Source organism: Thamnophis sirtalis, unplaced genomic scaffold (assembly GCF_051295495.1).
Source record: "Thamnophis sirtalis isolate CommonGarterSnake01/CBP01778 unplaced genomic scaffold, rThaSir2_p1.2 scaffold_3, whole genome shotgun sequence".
NCBI lineage: Eukaryota > Metazoa > Chordata > Lepidosauria > Squamata > Natricidae > Thamnophis > Thamnophis sirtalis.
Genome location: NW_028261383.1, coordinates 152885857 through 152904822, shown reverse-complemented (window position 1 = coordinate 152904822; position 18966 = coordinate 152885857). Strand labels below are relative to the sequence as shown.

Genomic DNA, 18966 nt, shown 5'->3' with positions numbered 1-18966 from the left:
GTAGGATCCCATCCCTGTCCTATTCTATTGTCAGGCCTGCAGCCATATTCCTTTTGGATCTTCGGCATGCCACACTTTCTATTATTCCACTATGCCATTTCTATTGTGGGAAAATGGGAGGGGAGCTTGTACGGAGTTAAATGCTGTGTAGCCAAAATAAAATTCCTTTTTAGAAAGCCAAGGTCATCCTTTAACTCTGCACCTCTGCACCTGACCGAAACTGGATGGGTGGAACTGCCAGCATGGCAGTGGAAGATTGTTCCATGTGATGGTCTTGTGGGTGTGGGGGCAGGATCTTGAACTTTCAATCGGGTGGGGAAAACCAGGAAGCTTTCAGATTTGGGTTTTCCCAGATGTACCAACACGGCTCTCTTAATAAATTGGAACTTTGAGCAATACTTTGCCTTGGACTCTGATTTAATTTTGGATGCTAGTTGGAACCCTGACATCTATTTTGTAACCCAGGCCAATGGAGAGGCTGAAGTTTTTGTCAGTCAGAACAAGATCAGATCAACCTTCTATGCCAGGGGTGTCAAACTCAAGGCCGCGGGGCTGGGTATGGCCCGCAAGGATCTGACCCTGGAAACAACAAAGAATTGACCCGTGGTGCCTCTAGCAGTGAAATGGACCTTGCAAGGGTCACAGCTGAAAATGGAGCTCAGGAGCTCATTTTCTCTGGCAGAGCACTCGGGCTACCATAGGTGCCCCTGACACAAGTGACATTGAGCTAGCCATGCCCCCCTGTCCTCCCCCGAGGTCAAACACAACCCTAATGTGGCCCTCAATGAAATCAATTTTGACACCCCTGTTGCATGCTGATATGCACCAAGGAGGCTCCTGTTATACACAAACAAGATGCTAGTACCAAAATACTCAGAAGTCCTAATTCAACATGTCCCATGAATCTACAGTGCCCTCCATCCTTTTGATGTGCAATCAGTAGGCAATAACAAAGGCTTGCCCTCTATGGCTGTTATGGAAAGGATCTGGATGAAGCCCTTTGAACACTTAAACGATCCACTAGATAAAGGTTTCTTTGACAGTTTACGGCACAGTGTTTATTTCCGTTTCTTAGCCGAGGCAGCCAGCATGGAAGCCAACCTTTCATGGTCATGTGGCCAGCATGACTATATGTAGAAGTGCAGAGAATGCCATTACCTTCCCGCCAAAGTGGTACCTATTTATTTACTTGCATTTGCATGTTTTTGAACTGCTAGACGGACAGGAGCCGGGGCAAGTATTAGGAGCTGAAGTCATCCTGGTACATGGAGCTCAGGTCTTGAACCCGGGCTGTCAGCTTTCTATTGACAAGTTCGATGCTAAATTCTGCCCATTCTTTTATTAATTTGCTAACAATTATGTTCCTGTGATCAAACAGCTAACCTTTCCACCATACTATATAGCATTTGGGTGTTATGAAAGCATTCTCTACCTACAATATCCTCCTCAAACCTATTTGTCCATAACCCACCCTTTGGCCAAGCCCCAGACTTCAGGTGCCATGTTAATCCATGTAACACCATATGCTACTTACATCAACTTTATTTCTCTCGACCCTTCAGTTTCCTTGCCCTTCTCAGGGTGTTTTCTTTTTTGTGGAGTTTTCCTTTCTTACAGGAAGAGTCAGCAGGCATTTACAAATAAATTTTTGACATGTGCCATGTACGTGTATGTTAAACCAACAAAAATGCCAAGGACCCATTTGGACAGATTATTTTTTAAAAAAATTTGCCACTTAACAGGGGTATCAGATTTAAGGAGAATTTGCTGATCTTGAAGGTCAGGAGTGCTTTTTCAGTAGAAGAATTTGAGATAGCAAACATCAACGGTGAGGCCACCAAGAAAAAGCTTATGATGGGCATCCCAAAATTCTACCTGACAACATTAATAAGCAATGCATATTTAAAATATTCAAAGCATTTGAAAAGTAGTAGTAATAATTTATAGGGCCACTTTAAAATACTCCAAGCATCTTAAAGGATATAATTTATTTCAATAATGAACTGGGCTGTAAATGGAACATCTGTTTTGGAAATACATTCTGGTTTAATGGATGTACTTTAAAAAAAAGTAAGGAACTTGGGGCCTTCCAGTTATTGCAGGACTCCATGTCTCTCAGCAGCCTCAAACAATAACCAGAGAGTGACAAAAACAGTAAGCTACTGGTACAAATTGCTAGACAATTCCAGGTCTCTGTAAGGAACTCCAAGTTTCAAAAGAATTTGAGAAAAAAAAACATATGATTTGCAAATGTTAAAACAAACCCTATTGCCAAGAGGACAGACGCCAGCACTTATTGTTTGGGGCAAAATAAAGTATGAATGAAAGCATTTATATATGTCCCAGGATAATGTTGCATGATCCAATCTGGATGGGTCGTGGGGACCAGGGGTTTGATCTTCTGAGCTTTTGGTCTCATGCCTAGAGCCGAGGTGGCGCAGTGGTTAGAGTGCAGTACTGCAGGCTACTTCTGCTGACTGCTAGCTGCAGTTCGGCAGTTCAATTCTTACCGGCTCAAGGTTGACTCAGCCTTCCATCCTTCTGAGGTGGGTAAAATGAGGAGCTAGATTGTTGGGGGCAATAGGATGACTCTGTAAACCACTTATAGAGGGCTGTAAAAGCACTGTGAAGGGGTATATAAGTCTAAGTGCTATTGCTATTGCTATGCTGGAGCCCATCCTCAGGGAACTTCTTTCTACTGGAATGCACATTCTGGTGAGAGAGAAGTTCCCCGATGATGGGCTCCAGCATGAATCCGAAAGCTCAGAAGTCTAAATCTCTGGTCACATTGATCAACCCAGATTGGGTCCTGCAAAATAAAGCATTGTTGTGGCAAATTGTGTGCTGTGATAATGAAGCTCTCTTTTCTACCATGACTTAAACACAGGACATTTCCTCTGCTAGGAATCTAAAATTACGTTTCATATGTGGAGGCCAAAGTGTGAGGCCAGTCATTCACTGTCTTTGCCCACCCTACCTCAGAGTGTTGTTGTGAAGAAAAAGAGGACGAGTACTATGTGTGTTGCCTTGACCTCTTATATAAAAAGAGAAATCTAAATCTAACGAACAAATAAAAACTTGACCAAGCTAAAACAGAGTTCTAGCAAGAGGGTGGTACTGTTGGTGCAGAAATATTTTGACTCCATTGCTACCTCTGACCAGAATCAAACTTCTTCAAACGAGACATGTTGCAACTTGGGAGGTTCTTCTCTAGCTGCTTGAGCAGAGACTTTGGCCAGAGCAGCCTTTGCAGAGCCTTGGCTGATGTACCGATTCCACCCCTTTTTGGAGCAAGAATGCTCCATAGCAACAATGACTCATGCTTTCATCACCTTTAAGTCTCAATACGTTTGCTCTCAACTCTGTCTTTGAAGACTGCTTGGAAACTTTAGTTGAAGGTGGTCTTCCTGCTGGAGGTTGCTGAATGGACTGCTGATAGATTCCCAAGTATGATTCAAGTGCTAGTGCCAACCCTGCATGGTTTGGTTCCCCTTTATTCTTTGGAAGCCTATTTTTTTCAACAAAATATACCCTGAACCCTGGACGTTCTATGTAGGAGTGGATGCTTCAAATAGTATGAGAAAGGAAGAGTTGGGTTCTTACAGATGGTCCTTCTTAAGGTTTATCCCTTGGCTACAGAATGGGTTGCTTGAAGAGATCTAAAAAGCTCCCACATGTTTGATTTTTAGGAAGGTGGGGAAACTGATCTTGTTTCACTAGGTGTCTGATGTTTGAGTGGCTGTTTGTGAAGCTACTTTTCTGTTGGGTTACCTTTGTTATATTTCATTTTAATGGCATTGCATTTTGACTATAATTTTGATTGGTATTTGTGAGTTATAAAAGTATGCTTTATGGATTGTGAACCACCCCGAATCTTGTGAGAGAGGAGTCTTCGAAGTCAATCAGTTAGTCACTCAACCAAATGCCATAAGAGTCCATCTAGCACAGGGGCTGGCAACTTTAAACCCTCAAAGAGCTATTTGAACCCGTTTCCAACAGAAAAGAAAACACCGGGAGCCACAAATGTCCTAACCGGAAGCCCCCCCCCCCCCGTTCAATTCTGGAGCTGACCAGAAGTTCGGTTCCCCCACCATAGAGTCTCCTCCTAGCATGGCGTTCTTTTTCCTCTACCTGCCCTAACTGAAAGCCATATCAATTGTGGAGCCGACTGGAAAACCCACTCCCCCACCCAACCGAAAGGTCCTTTCAAAATTGTGGCATCGGCCGGCAACATGGAGCCACAACAGAGGGATGAAAGAGCCACATGCGGCTCCAGAGCCGCGGGTTGCTGACCCCTGATCTAGCATGATTGGAAAAATGTGGCTGAAAATTTGGGAGGGGGGTTACAGATGGAAGCTTTGTTTCTGGGATGACATCTATGCTCTTCCCAATCCTTAAAACCATCCCATACCCTGGAAAATAGACCAAGATAATCATGCCAATATCTGGCCATGCTATTGCTAAATTTGACACCTGTGTATTAGATGAGGGGCCACAGGCAACAATAGGATCACCCATGCTTTAGTAGGGATGACTTGGCTCATTAATAAATAAATAATTAAATTTATCAGCTGCCCAGCTCTCAAAGACTCTAAGAGGCTCACAACGATCAAAGATATTACAATAAAACATTTTTAAAAATGTAAAAAGATGGCAAGCTCAATGAAATGAGAGATTCACTTTCTCTTGTTGAAGAAACAGCTGAATGGCCAGGTCTTCATGGCTTTTAAGCAATAGAGTGTGGGGGGCTTAATAAATTAAGGAGATTTACATTTGTATTATGTTTCTGCCATTTATGTTTTCACAGATTAAGATCTGGAACAAACCAATAGCCGCAAGACTATGCACTTATTCTTGGTAGTATCACACAGTTGCTGCCAGACGATTATCTTATCTTTCCCCAAGAATTGAAAATATGCATTTATGGGACACTGCATCAAAAATGTGAGCCTTCAGACATGCACTTTACAGAAATAAAGCAGGGAAAGGGTGAAGTTCCCCCTCTCTCTTTCTCTCTTTCTTTCTCCCATGAAGCAATAATCTCACCCCTCCCTTCTTATACCCAACTTGGTGTAAAACTGTTCAGTACAGCACTGAATGCCAGCCAGTGCTCCTCCCCCTTTTTTTTTTTAACTGTGGGCGGGGAAGGAAGACACTCCCAGCAACAGTGCAAGCCACCTTGGAAGGACAGGCACCAATGCCAGGGTGGTGACTGAGTGAATGACACACACTGGCTTCTCGCTGCAAAAGAATCAAACCTAGGTTTAGATGGAAAAGTACTGTAATGAAGATGTTGCTTGGAGAGTAGATGAGAGGCAATGCTGTTAGTTTGAGGCTGCTACACAAGGGACTCATCCCTGTAACTAAATGTATGAATCTTTGCAAGAATCCCACAGAGCTGTGGAAGCAGGACAAAGAAATAGTTTCTTTTTGGTGTAACCGGGAAACATTTTTTTGTTTGACCATGCCCCATTAAAGTCTAAGTGCAATATAGATTTATATTACCTGAAACCAAACAGCCTATGGTGCACATGATGGGGGAAGTCTTGAGAAAGTTTTCTCCCTTCATGTTAAGAAAGGATTTGCTTGCTGAGGTGCAGAGGGTATGTGTATGCATGAAATCCTCAAACTTTTTAGTCCATCCATTCATCCATCCATCCTCGCTCTGCTGCATAGCACCTGCCAACTTAAGGCAAGTTCCCTGTCAAATAAAATAGGGCAGAGCAGAACATGCCCTCATAAATACTTTTTCTGCAAAACTAGGCTTTATCAAGCCACTATTTTGGCTTTTGCTCTGTTTGGGGCAATCCAGGCTCCTACTACAAAACAAACAAACAAACAAACAAACAGAAGCCTCAAATCTGTCTACCCTGGACTTATTGATAAATAAATCTTATTGAAAAATCGGTTCCACTACAAAACCGCGGACGACAAAATCGCGGTCGACGAAAGTGCGCATTTGACGTCATCACAGCGCGACGAAAACATAGCGCTGTGATCGAAAAATGTAAAAATAAAGCGAAAACCTTACCCTAACCCCCCCAAACCTAACCCTAAACCTAACCCTTAACCTAACCCTAAATCTAACCCTAAACCTAACCCTTAACCTAACGCTAAACCTAATGCTAACTCTTAACCTAACGCTAAACGTAACCCTAACGCTCTAAACCTAACCCTAACCCTTAACCTAACCCTAACCCTAACCCTAACCCTTACCTTTATGTGAACCGGCTTGCTTTAATTTTATTTTTATTTCAATTTTTAATTTTTTTCGTCGCGCTGTGATGACGTCAAATGTGCGCTTTCGTCGATCGCGCTTTTGTGGACCGCGGTTTTGACGGGTCACGGAAAAATCTCCCCGTTTCAGAAAATAACTTAATCCCATAGACATAGAGTCATGTTTTACAAACTTTATCAAACTGCTCTCCCTTTTGGGGGAATAGACAAACAGTACTCACTGAGCTGTCATTAGTAGATTCCTTGTATCTTAGGAAAGAGGGCAGTTGTCTAATCATCAGTCATCATTGGCCTCAAAATATTGCATCTCCTCCTACTCAGCCATGAAGACCGTTCACTTCTAACCCTAACACACAATAGAACTGATGACCCCTATCCTTGCAACACCTTGTGTTGATAAAGCAAGGGCTGAGTCAACAATAAGGTACTCACTGGGAAAAGTGTCTTAGACACAGAATGTAGAAACCCAACTCCCCTGAAATTGAGCAACTGTTAGAGCATCCTTTATACTACTATCCTGAGTTTTATGTAAAAGGAACCAGGAACCAAAAACTACATACAACAAAATGTGATGGTGCAGCATGCTCTACGTCAAGATTCCAGCCATTCCCTCTTGAGCTTTCTATTTTCCTTCCCTCAAGAGTTAGTTGGCATTCTGCAGCAACTGAGCATGCTCAATTCCCCATTCCTCTACTCCCTATTAGGCTGGTATTTCCCACTTGTGCATGTCTGGTGCTGTTTTGACATTTGCAATGGTTGGAGCTCCAAAACTGGTCTGAGAAGAAGGAGGGTTTTATCTTCAAATGTAGGGGCACAAGGGAGAATAGCAGTTAACATCTGAAGAACCGGCAAAGGGAATCCTAGCAGGATTTGTTCAAAGACAAGGAAAAAAGATGGAAAGGGGCAAAGGAGTTAGCTGAAGATCCCTGATGGTAAGAACTGGGAAGCATGAAACATCTTGAAGCTTAAAGGTCTCTTGAAATATTCTGAAAACCAGGCTGACTCCAGTGTATAAAGACGGAATGAGAGACGTTGAAAATTGAGATTAATAAATCTTATCATCCCAGCAGCAACCAAACCTGTAAGCTCAGCCTTTCCCCATTCAGCTAAAAGAAAGCAGAAAAGTGGCAAAGTGAATGGATGCCAGCTCCAGCCAAAATAAATTATGACCCGCTTCCCTGTCTCTTCTGTTCCATCTGCCTTAGCTCAGTATGCTTTGCGATACAGAGACCTTCAAACAAGTGTTTACTTTCTGGTTCTCCGACATGTCACAATCACAAACCAAGCCGACCTCAAACTTCAGATTTCTGGGCGGACAACACAACAGTCCTTCGCAAAGGATGTTCCCAATACTCTGTTAAATGAAAACATTTGCAGACTATTTCAAGATCGCAAGAGCCACCCCATCTCCCAGGGTGGGAGTAAAAGGCAGTGCTGGGTGAGCTGCAAACCTCCCATTACATGCACATGAACGGAACACAAAGCTCTTGACAGATGTTGTTTCTCTTTCCCTTTTACACAAAAGCAGCTTTCTTCCTTCGGGGGGTTGCAGTCATTCTGAGCTCCGCCAAAACAGCTGGTAGGGAGAAAGCTACTTTCCTCCACTCCAGGCTAACAGCCTCCAAAGCTGCATTTGTTTATGTAAAGATGATCAGAAATTTATTATATGTCAGGGCAGCTGAGTATCATGAAGACAGGCAGTTTACCTTAGTACAGTGACGGGATACATATTCTGGTGATCATACTGTATTTGTATTCCCCCCCCCTCTCCCAAAGGGCATTTATGCTTCAGGTCCAAAGAAGCTGGTTGCGTCGGGAAAATGTTTTCTGCTCCCCTTCAGCAACAAAACGCTTTTGCCCACCATGTTTTGCAAAAGCTTGATAAAAGCCTGTTTTGGAATACTATAGGGCAGTGTTTCTCAACCTTGGTGACTTTAAGTCCTGTGGACTTCAACTCCCAGAATTCCCCAGCCAGCTATGCTGGCTGGGGGATTCTGGGAGTTGAAGTCCATAGGACTTAAAGTCACCAAGGTTGAGAAACACTGCTATAGGGCATACTAGAGTGCTCCTGTTTCCTCTGATTCCTCATCCTTCTCTGTCGTTAAGCTTTCTCCTTTTTTCAGAAGTGTTTGCTCAATCTCTGTGCAAATGCAGTTTGATGAAGATCCAGAACTGGGTTTCTCCCCCACCAAAAAAATTATCTTTTTCTTCCCCACTGGATATTCTGTCATTTGGGCATATGGAGAATGTGAAAAATTTAAAAAAGACTGTGGTTCACACAAGGCCTTTACACTCGTCATTGAATCCATCTTCTTTCTGCTTTGCACAATGCATTAAACCCCTTGGTACAATGCATTAAAATACACGTCTTAATTACACGCAGAAACAACCAAGGTTTAAGGCCAAGGAAGCGTGTTGTGTGAAAGCATCTCTTGGAGTTTTACCCAACCTTGTTTGTTGCGAACAAAACCTTAATGGGAATAACCTGCCAACCTTTTCACATGCACAGCAGAGGAAGGAGAAAAGACGATGAGTCGAAAATGATTCTTTAAAACCAAATTTGTGTTGAAGCTGTCAGAAATCAAGTCCTTTGTGCTGAAGTCCCACTGCTTTAGATCTGCTCTATAGCAGGAAAGGTGGAGCCTGAAGAGGGACTAAGAGAGGAATCGGCCTGAAGTCCTTACATTCCCACAAGTGGTCCAAGTTCAGACTCTCTTGAATTTCATTAACTCTTATCTAGCTCCAATTTAGTACTGGCCTTTAATTGACTAGATTCTTGGGTACAGGCATGACCAATAATTAATTGGAACTTAACAGCATGGTCCTGACATAACAGAATAACAGAGTTGGGAGGGACCTTGGAGGTCTTCTAGTCCAACCACCTGCTTAGGCAGGAGACCTTATACCATTTCAGACAAATGGTTGTCCATTCTCTTCTTAAAAACTTCCAGTGTTGGGCATTCACAACTTTTGGAGGCATGTTGTTCCACTGATTAATTGTTCTAACTGTCAGGAAATTTCTCCTTAGTTCTAAGTTGCTTCTCTCGATTAGTTTCCACCCATTACTTCTTGTCCTGCCTTCAGGTGCTCTGGAGAATAGGTTGACCCCACTTTTCTTTGTGGTAGCCCCTTAGACATTGGAACACTGCTATCATGTCTCCTCCTAGCCCTTTTTTTCATTGAACTAGACATACCCAATTCCAGCAAGTATTATTTAAATGTTTTAGCCTCCAGTCCATACTTATAATGTTGGGTGGCTGGGATAATTCTCAGGGACTCCACAGCTATCATGGTCAGAAGCTCACTCTTCCATGTTTCTGGAAACATAATTCTTCAGCATCTTGAAAGCCTGTGCTCAAAATTAGAATTAAGGTTTTCTCCTTCAAGAGGTGCCCGTAAGTTTAAAAGCCCCCAATCTAAAATCCTTAATAACTATACCTATGTAGTAATGGGAGAGAGGGGTTATCTCTGGTTCCATTTGTGTTGTCACAGCTGCAGCTACGAACAACCTAACAAGACACTTAATGTGGGCCAAAGAGCTTAAAAGGCATACTGTCAAAGAGATGCAAACTCTTTCTCTCTCCTTTTATCTTGCCACTTAGCTGAGCTTTATTCTGATCTCCACTGTCTTGACAATCCTTAGATTCACTGTCACTCATTTTATTTATATATATACGGCAGCTATACATATAAATAAAATGGCATGAAATGGCTATATATATAAATAAAATAAAGACTGCAGCTCCAGCCAAGCTTTAAGCCAAAAACACCAGCCTGAGGATGGCGAGCGAAACCTCACCAAAACGTTGCCAAGACAATCTCAATCTTACACGGGAAAAGACCCGAAATACAACAAGACCAGTATATGTGTGTGTGTGTCTCTCTCTCTCTTTGTGTGTGTGTGTGTATAATATAATAAGAGGAAGATTCCTTATTTTGAAAGCAAATGCAAATGACAGCCAACCACCTGCTTTCCCCAGAGAATACTAAAAGCAAATTCTACAAATGAGGGATTATGGATTACAATGAGGAGTAGAAACTCAGATGACAGGACTGGGCTCTTTTTTAATGTATTTTTTTTCCTGAGCAATTGTAATTCGACAGGAGAAGACAAACACAGGAAGACAAGAAACCATCTTCAAAGTATTCATACCCAGAGTCATGAACCTGGCCCATCTTTTGCTCCTGTACCAGCTATTTTATTTAATTTACCATTACACTCGGTGAATTCAAAATGACAGGAGGAACGGCTGTGATTGTGATCCAAGGCACTCAAATTCAATTTATCAACAGGGCTGTTTGTCCTGTTTCTGGCTTAACCCCTCAAACAAGTACACAGTACACATTTGGGTAGTGTAGTGGATCCAGAAACCTTCACAAATTAAGGATCTTCCAGATTGCCCAGGTTTTAACTCTATGTACTCCCAACCATCAGAGCCACCAGGAGTGATAGAAGGCAAGATAAGAACCTGGGTCTATTACTGAAAACTCCCACTGGACCACCAATCCAGCCATAGGGCCCGAAAGGTTTTCTGGGTCCAGTCATTGTTTCTCAGCCTAATTTGCTCTGCAAGGTTGGGATTTTGCAAGAAGATCAAAGGAGTAGAGGAAAATCTTATAGTCTGCCTTCATGTTTTGAAGGAAACTCTAAATAAAGGAGAATATTTGTAGCTTAGAGTTGAAATGAGGGGTCCCTGGTGCTCTCTGAGCTTGCTAGTTTTCTTGCAGCCACAAAGGTGGTTTTTTTTTCACATTTCGCTTCTCATCCAAGAAGCTTCTTCAACTGTTCTGAAGTGAAATATCTTCAAGGAAAAACAAAGAAAACCCAGTTGCCTTTTGAAAAACCATCTTTGGGACAACCATGACCTGGATGACTGAGAATCTTCACAGGCATTTACTTGCAGGAATTTCATTACCCAAACTAGGTAACAATTACGTAGCTAACTAGGTAACACTAGCACAGATGATGTTATGAAGTTTGGGTAACGAAATATCTGCAAGGAAACAACCAAGCTCAGCAAAAATCTAAATGTTGTTTGAGTGGTATATAAATTCTATACTCAATAATCCTAAATTGAATAACAAAACTTAAACAATCAACAAGTTTATAAAGAGAATAAACAGAATGCCAACTTTCTCTGAATTTAGAAACCTGATATTAGCATTTAGAAATACTTTTCTCTAATAATATGGTGCCTCTCAATTTTTTTTTACTATAGTTTCCATGATCCCTGATTCATGATCTTATTACTTAGAATTTATAATTGCATCCCAAAATATCTGACAGAAATCACGCTACCTATAAAGAAGGAAAAGGTGATGACCCTCAATTGGCTTTTGACCTTGTATCATCTGCCCAGTTTCTATCTAAAGAAAAAGACCCCCTCCCCTTTCTCTCATTTTCTTGAGATAGGTCATAATCAAGGGGAAGAAGGGGAATAATAACTCAGTACAATCTTCAGAGACAGTTTTTGATTTTGATAAGGCGTCTTAAAAATGGAAGGTGAGGGTGGGGGAGAAAAGCACAACTCACCCTTTGAACATGCAATGCATCTCTCCCATCCCACCAGCTCAAGCAGAGCCTTTGGGAAATGCCACAGCCCCCCACGACCCAGTTCCGTCATGCCATCTGATCATCCACCTCCCCCACTGGCTCCCACCCACACATCTGAAAGCAAAGCAGATGCGCCTACTGTGGCTGCCTGACCCCAACCTAGAAGGCAGGAAGCCCCAGGTCTGGAGATGATAAGAACAACTCTGCCCCCCACCCTTGCAGGAAACCACAAACCCCCAGGGCTCCCCTGGTGATCGCTACTGCTGAACTGGCATATCAGTGGAGACTTCCTTGGGCATCGCACGCTCTCTCCCTCCTGTTGTTGTTCCCAAATAATCTCTCTTCTTAACCATATCTATCACTCGCGCACTCCCACCCAGGATTTCTGAAGCTATTTCTCAAGCTCTCTCTCTCTTTCTGAAAGGGATTATCTTAAGGGAGCCACTTTGGGAACAACTGATGTTTCCCCAAAACAGTATAAAAGAACCTCAACTGGGCTGCCTATTTATATGGACTGCACTACCCTTTCTGCTCCCAGCTTTAGAAAGGCAGAAAGCACTTCCTTCACAAAGGTGTGATGTAGAACATGTCCAAATAGGAACACAACACATCTGTTCAATGCCCGCCACCCTTCTGAATGGGCTAGAGCACATACATTAGGCTCACCAGCCAACAGATGGAGCTGTTTGGAGAGAGCTGTTAATGCACTAGAATCTCCAGGACTGGACCATGTCCAAATGGCTCATCTACCCACAGCATTTCTCTTCTGCTCCTTGAGGAAGACTTCCAGACCAAAATTATCTACCAGTCTTAGTCCAACCAAACAATGCAATCCCTTCAGTCCCCGTCTATTTCTTAGGGATTCTTCACCACCGATCTCTCCGTTACAAAATATTGTCTCTTGATTTGGGAAGCCAGACATGATGGTCCCAGTAAATAAGGAAATACTGCTCCTCCTCCCAGATGCCAATTTAACCCAATCCCCAGCACCCGTGCGATAAACTTGTGGCAAACCATGGCACCCCCAAGGTTCCTTAGCCCCAACTTTCCAACAGTCCTTTTCAATAGACCCCAGAGATCCTCACCCCTCTACAACCAACTAGGAAGAGGCCAAGTTCTTTTAAGTGGGCGTCTCCCAGCTTAAAATAGACCCTTTCTCTCAGCCTGTCGACTCACCACTTCAGAGTCTTCGAATCCATGGAGATAGGAGTCGTCATACATGGGGGAAGGAAAGAATTGTTGAGGAAGCCAAGCCGAGAGGGAAGAAAGATAGGAGCTCTTCCAGATGGACAGAGGTCTACAGCTGTGCCCCCTGCCCCAGTTGGGTTAGGGGCAGCAGGTGGCTGGCACACAGTGGCAAAGCAACTCAGCCTGCTATCGATCTGATTCCCCCACCCTGGATGCTCTCATTCTCAGCTGAGCAGCAACAGCAAAAACAATAGCGCCCACCCACCAGCCCTCCCTTGGGGGCAGGCACAGAGACAGGCAAGTAAGGAGGGAGGCGAGGCAGGCAGTGGCATCTGGACAGTGCAGCTCTATCCGCACTTCCTTATAGCAACACCGGAAGATGTAGGGTTGGGGTGCCAGGGGGCATGAAACAGCAGGACACAACAAGGAAAGAGCTGGCCATGAAGAGGGTTCTTGGAAGTGTGGAACAATCCCACCGGATAGGAGGAGAACAAGAAGTGTAACCACACTTTCCAGCAAATGCATCCCCATTTGACTGCTTCCCAAGAGTTAAGTGGGTACCAGACAATTTACCAGAGAGATGCAGGAAAGCATACTGAGACATCCAACCTGCGTGTGGGTGGAGACCCATGGGGTTACCTGCCCCAATAATGCAAGGTGGGATGGGATGGGCATAGCAACACGGGACAAGCAAAATCACATGGACAGGGAATCACAGAAGATAGTCTTATCATACACCAGTTTCCTTAATATCAGATTTTACCCAGTTACCAATCATCCTAATTTCCTGCTCACCACATTCCTAGTCTTCATGCCAACACAGCCTTTTCTGGAACCTTTGACAATCTTGAGAGGCATCCTTGGACAGAAGCCTTGATTCCTATTTCACCAACCTACTTCTTCTCCCTCACTTCATTGGACAACTTCTACCATTCCCTAGAGCAGTGTTTCTCAACCTTGGCGACTTGTCCTGTGGACTTCAAATCCCAGAATTCCCCAGCCAGCTATTCTGGGAGTTGAAGTCCATAGGACTTAAAGTCGCTAAGGTCGAGAAACACTGCCCTAGAGGATGGGAGCTACAGTCTAACACTTATGGACATCACCAGATCGTGGAAGACTACAACCCATTTTACTTTTGCCGAGATCTTCGACTTTACATGAACAATTGCACATACATGATCCAACCAGTTTTCCACCTTTACCTACGTCTTGACCCTACCAACTCTGGGATAGACGATGCCTACCCACCTGCACTGGGCTGACAGAAACGAACACGGTTGGCAGGGGCAAAGAGAGGAGGGTAGGACTTGGGCAGGAAATGGGCCAGATGGGGATTTTCCCCCTGCAATCCCCCAGGCGCTGGTTCCATCTGCCTCTTTGACTTCAGTGCCAGAGCTGCTGGCACAACCTAAATCTCCGCCCCACGCCCATTTCCCATCCAAAGTTGGAGAGCCGTCCAATATATTTGGCGACGGAGGGGTTAACAGTAGCTTTTTGCAAAAAACGAGATCCGATCTCATCGTCTCTTCACACAGGAGTTTTCACCCTTTTCCCCGCTGAGATACCAAACACACATCATCGGAATGCCGGGAAGGGGAACCATGATCGAAAAGAGAGGGGGAAAAGGGAAAAAAAAAACCAGTCCCTCTTCTCCTGCTCCCAGACGTCTCCTGCCCATCATTCCGCCAGGCAAGGGCTCCGGTTCCGCCAGGAGTTGCATTCAGGGCGGCGGGGAATCTGGGGGAAGAGGGCTTAGGCAGGACCGCCCGCGCCGGTCCCGGTGCTTAGCAGCAGGAGGAGAAAACGGAGCAGGGAGGCAGACAGGGAGGAGGAGGAGGAGGAGGAGGAGGAGGAAGAGAAGAAGGTAAGAGGGGTTGAGTACAGCGTGGTGATAGGCGATGGCAACGGCGGCGGCGGCTGCGCGGTGTCTGTTAAGTTACCTCGTTGAGCAGGAAGGTAGCGCTGGAGTCAGAAAAAGACATAGACAGACGGGGAGGGAGCCGGCTGGCCGGCGAGGCCCGGAGTGCGGTGCCAGCTGGGAAGGAAGGAAGGAGGGAGGGAGGCGCCCCCCGCCCCCGCTGCTTTCCCCGCCGCGCCGCTCCCAAGCGCCTTCCTCGCCCTCGCCTTCTTCTCTCTCGCTCTCCAGATCCAGCGCCGCGCGCGCCGCCGCCGCCGCGCATCCCTCTCCGCCCCTTTTCGCTTCCCCCTCCTCCCGTTACGCGCCGCTCGGATAATGAGGGGGGGGACGGACGGACGGACGGGGGACGTGCCAAGCGCTAAATAATCACATTACTCCGGGGGAGGGGGAGGGGGTGCGCCCAGCCGAGCCCGTTGAGCTCACTTCGCGCGGCGACGGTGGCGGCCCGCGCCTTTTCCCGCCGTCTCCGCTACCACCACCCCCCTCCGTCTTCGCAGACGGCTCAGCCGGGACCGTCGACTGAAGCTGCAGCTGCGGTTGACTCTTCGGGCGGCTTCTTCTCGGATGTTCATCCAGCAGGAATAGCGGGAGGGAGGGCACCTTGCAAACCGGGAGGCAAGATTGTGGTAGCCCAAGCGGCTCACCTACCCACCTTCCTTCCTTCCTTCCTTCCTTCCTTCCATCCATCCATCCATCCATCCATTCCCCCCCCCCCCAGCCAGCCACCCGCCCTCGCTCCCATCCCAGCCGCATTTTCTCCTGTGTTTAGCCTGGGATCCCCGGAGCTCAACCAACTCGGGTAACCGATTTCCAGGAATCCAGAAAAATCTTAGGCAGGGATCAAATAAAGTGCCAGTTACTGAAAGTTAAATGCAAAGGGTACGTCCACTGGATGACTGCTAAGCATCTCCACACAACAGGAAATGGGGGGAAAGTCAGAGAAATGCATTTTCATGTACTTGGACCTATCAGAGCCCCCCCCCCCCCCCCGAAGTGATGGTGTTTTCTGAATCCTGCTTTGGCCCAGTAAAGTGATCCACTCGGAAATGTCCCTTTATAATTCTCCCCTTCAGATCTTCAGTATCCATTCCCCTTCAGCCTCTTTTTTGCCAGCCTCCCGCTCCCTTTGATTGGCCTGTCTCAGAAGCTGGTTCTGAAACCAAGTGGGATTTTTGGCACTTGAACATCTGGATTTGAGAAAGATGCACAAGAATAGGAGGCATCATATCCCTGGCTCTTTTGAGAGAGCAGCAGATGTGAGACAAGTGAATCTAAGTGGAAGGCATAGCTACACAAGAAAAGACTCTATACAGTTGCCGGGGGTGGGTGGGAGCGAAATAAGGAAACATTTAGCTTTGTCACTATCCTAGCACAATTTGATAGGAAAGAAGGGAGGGTGCAAAACAACTGTTGTGACCTTCTGCCCTTTGGATATTTTGGCCTACAACTGTCCACATCCTGCGTGGCAGTGGCTGGGAGATGAAGGACGACACATCTGGAGGTGACACAAGCAGCAGGGAGGCTAGATGTTCCAGCCTTGTATTGTAGGAGGACCATCATGCCAGGGGCTGGAGCATGAGTGGCAGACAAAGAATTTAGCCTTTTCAGCATTTTGTGCAGCTAAACTGTTCGTTTCCCGGGGAGCTATTCCCTCAAATGACTTTTGTTAACTAGGGTGAATGGAAGAGGCAAGACTCATGCTTCAGCAACAACAGCTCTTTATTAAGTGACAACTATGTACAATCCAGCAAAGCCTCTGTCTGGCAGCAGCCCATTTATAGGGAGCTGTCAGACCTCTTGACCAATCACATTTGAGTATTGTTCCCACCGGACCTTGGTGGAAACTACCATACTGGCTGTCAGTATGTAACAACTTTATTCGTCAAAGAGCATTTGCAATACATAAAGTGTTGGGTGTTGTCTTGGCAAACAAACTGGAAAGGCAGAGCATCTGTTTGGGTTCTCTGCTGCTGAAGAAGCTGTGAGCCACAGTGGTAGCCAAGGCCATCTGCCTGCTTCAATCTGCCAATTACCTCTGGGGCCCAGTTCACTCTGCCTCTCTTGAATTCGATTCTCTGGGGTTTTGGTTTGCAGTTCCAACGCCCCAGCCCCAACCCAGGCTCTGGATTAATTCCTTCCAGTCCTCCTCCTCATTTCCCACCCAGCCCAAGAGACCATGGCACATTGCCTCGTTGAGCAGGAAAATGCTGGATGTGGAGAGATGCAGAAGTGGCTGCATCTTTGCTGGAGGAAAGCAGCACAGATTGCTGCACCCCCACCTCCAACTTCCTCATGAATCCAACCTACTTCACAGGGCAGATGTGAAGCTCGGTTCACATTTTCTGCAACGGGAAGTGTGCCGTTTCCAAAAATCCAAATTTGTACCTGGCTGCCAGGAGGAAAATGGTGAGCTGCAAACACCTATTTACTAGAAGACAAACAGGCAGGATTTATTTCCCCCCCAGCGAACCCTTTCTAATTCTCAGATATGCTTTCTACTGCTACTCTTTGCCTTATGACACCATGCAGAAATATCTCGTTAGCCGATAGGCTCTTAGAGGACCCCATGTGTCATTGCAAAATCAGCTATGCATCCTCTTTTAGCACCCAGCATTACAGATTTATCCATGCTATTCACTGACAATTCTGAGACTTCTAAGAAAGCTGGAAGAAAGACTCTTCAGGATTATGGCTTCTGGAAGGAATAGTTCCCCGAAGTGGGGTGTTTATTCTCTCTGCAGCTTGTTTCCTGGATCTTTAGGCTGACCAGAGTGGCTGCTGGGAAGGATGACGCAGTGGAGCAATTGGTCTTTGGACTGGAATTAAGCCCAAGAAGAGATGGAATCTTTTGAAAGGATCTCTTTGATTTTGAAAATTGCTATTTTTAACAGCAAGTACTGAAAATGGCAAACCTATCAGGCCAGCAGTCAAGATCTTTTGACCCGTCTCTGCTTTCCTCAGTTTGCTGGAATGTATCTTCTCTCCATCCTGTCCTCAATGGGCAAAATAGGATATGGTCACCTTCAGTGGGATAATATTCAGTCACCAAGAATCAAGTAACACATGGAGGAAGGGGCAGCATAAGATAAGAGATGCCAAGAGCATCTCTGAGAGCTAGAAAGAGGTTGCTGGAAGTAATCCTGCCTGCCTGTCTTCCAGTAAATTAATGTTTCAGCCGGCCACATTCTTCCTGGCAGCCATTGTGTGAATACAAAATTCATCAGGGCAATTTTTTTTATGAGAGAAATCAGCAAGAAAATCTGAAAGGTGAAATGGTGGATGCAACCACACAATCTATTGGACGCGGTGTAAACTCTTCTTCTTTTTATTTTTACTGTTGCCCCAGACCCTCTTGGCATCCACAACATGATCTCAGAATTCCAGATGTGACCATCAGACTGTGAGACCTGTGCCTCCGATGGCAGCTTCCATGCAGCAAATCTAGCTGACCTTCTGAGACTTGGCTTGAATCTTAAGCAGCAAAACATTTTTGGCCCGCTGGTAGTATGTGTAATCTATATGGGATTATTGGATTCTTCCAAATGTGTGGAGCCTATTGCCAATTTTGCAACCACAATCTTGCATCCTGAATCTTAGAAGCATTTTAGCTGCAGTTCAACTCTCACCGGGCTCAAGGTTGGCTCAGCCTTCCAGTCTTCCGAGGTGGGTAAAATGAGGACCCAGATGGTTGGGGGCAATAGGCTGACTCTGTAAACATCTTAGAGAGGGCTGTAAAGCACTGTGAAGCAGTATGTAAATCTAAGTGCTATTGCTATTGCTATTACATATCTATGTGCAAATGCCTTGTCTTATGTTTTTCATTCCCCTTTACTGAAAACATTCTCCTGCTTTTTCTTGTTTTCTTTCCACTCTTGTAGGATTCCAAACCCAAGAAGAGTCCAGCTGGTGAGATCAGACCAAAAGAATATTTAGCTGGTTTATGCAGCAAGCCAGATTTGAGGGGCAAAAGGTGATGTGTAGGAGGATGTGAGAATGTAGCGCTAGTTGGAAACACCTTGAAGCAAAAGGTGTCTCTCCTTCATGATACTGGGAAATGATATAAAGTGTT

At 45.2% G+C, this 18966-nt stretch overlaps 1 protein-coding gene across 2 annotated transcripts in view; it reads right to left on the bottom strand.

Annotated features, from left to right (window-relative positions):
• CACNB3 (calcium voltage-gated channel auxiliary subunit beta 3) overlaps positions 1-15117 on the bottom strand; it is a 45799-nt gene extending 30682 nt beyond the window's left edge. The window contains exon 1 of one of the 2 annotated variants that reach the window (XM_087710472.1): positions 14920-15117. In XM_087710472.1, coding sequence (XP_087566598.1) covers positions 14920-14961 — 42 coding nt within the window. In that variant the 5' untranslated portion in view covers positions 14962-15117. Of the gene's footprint in view, positions 1-12967; positions 13192-14919 lie in introns of those variants that run through there. The other variant, XM_087710471.1, reaches the window with a different exon arrangement.
• Between the last annotated feature and the right edge of the window lie 3849 nt (positions 15118-18966).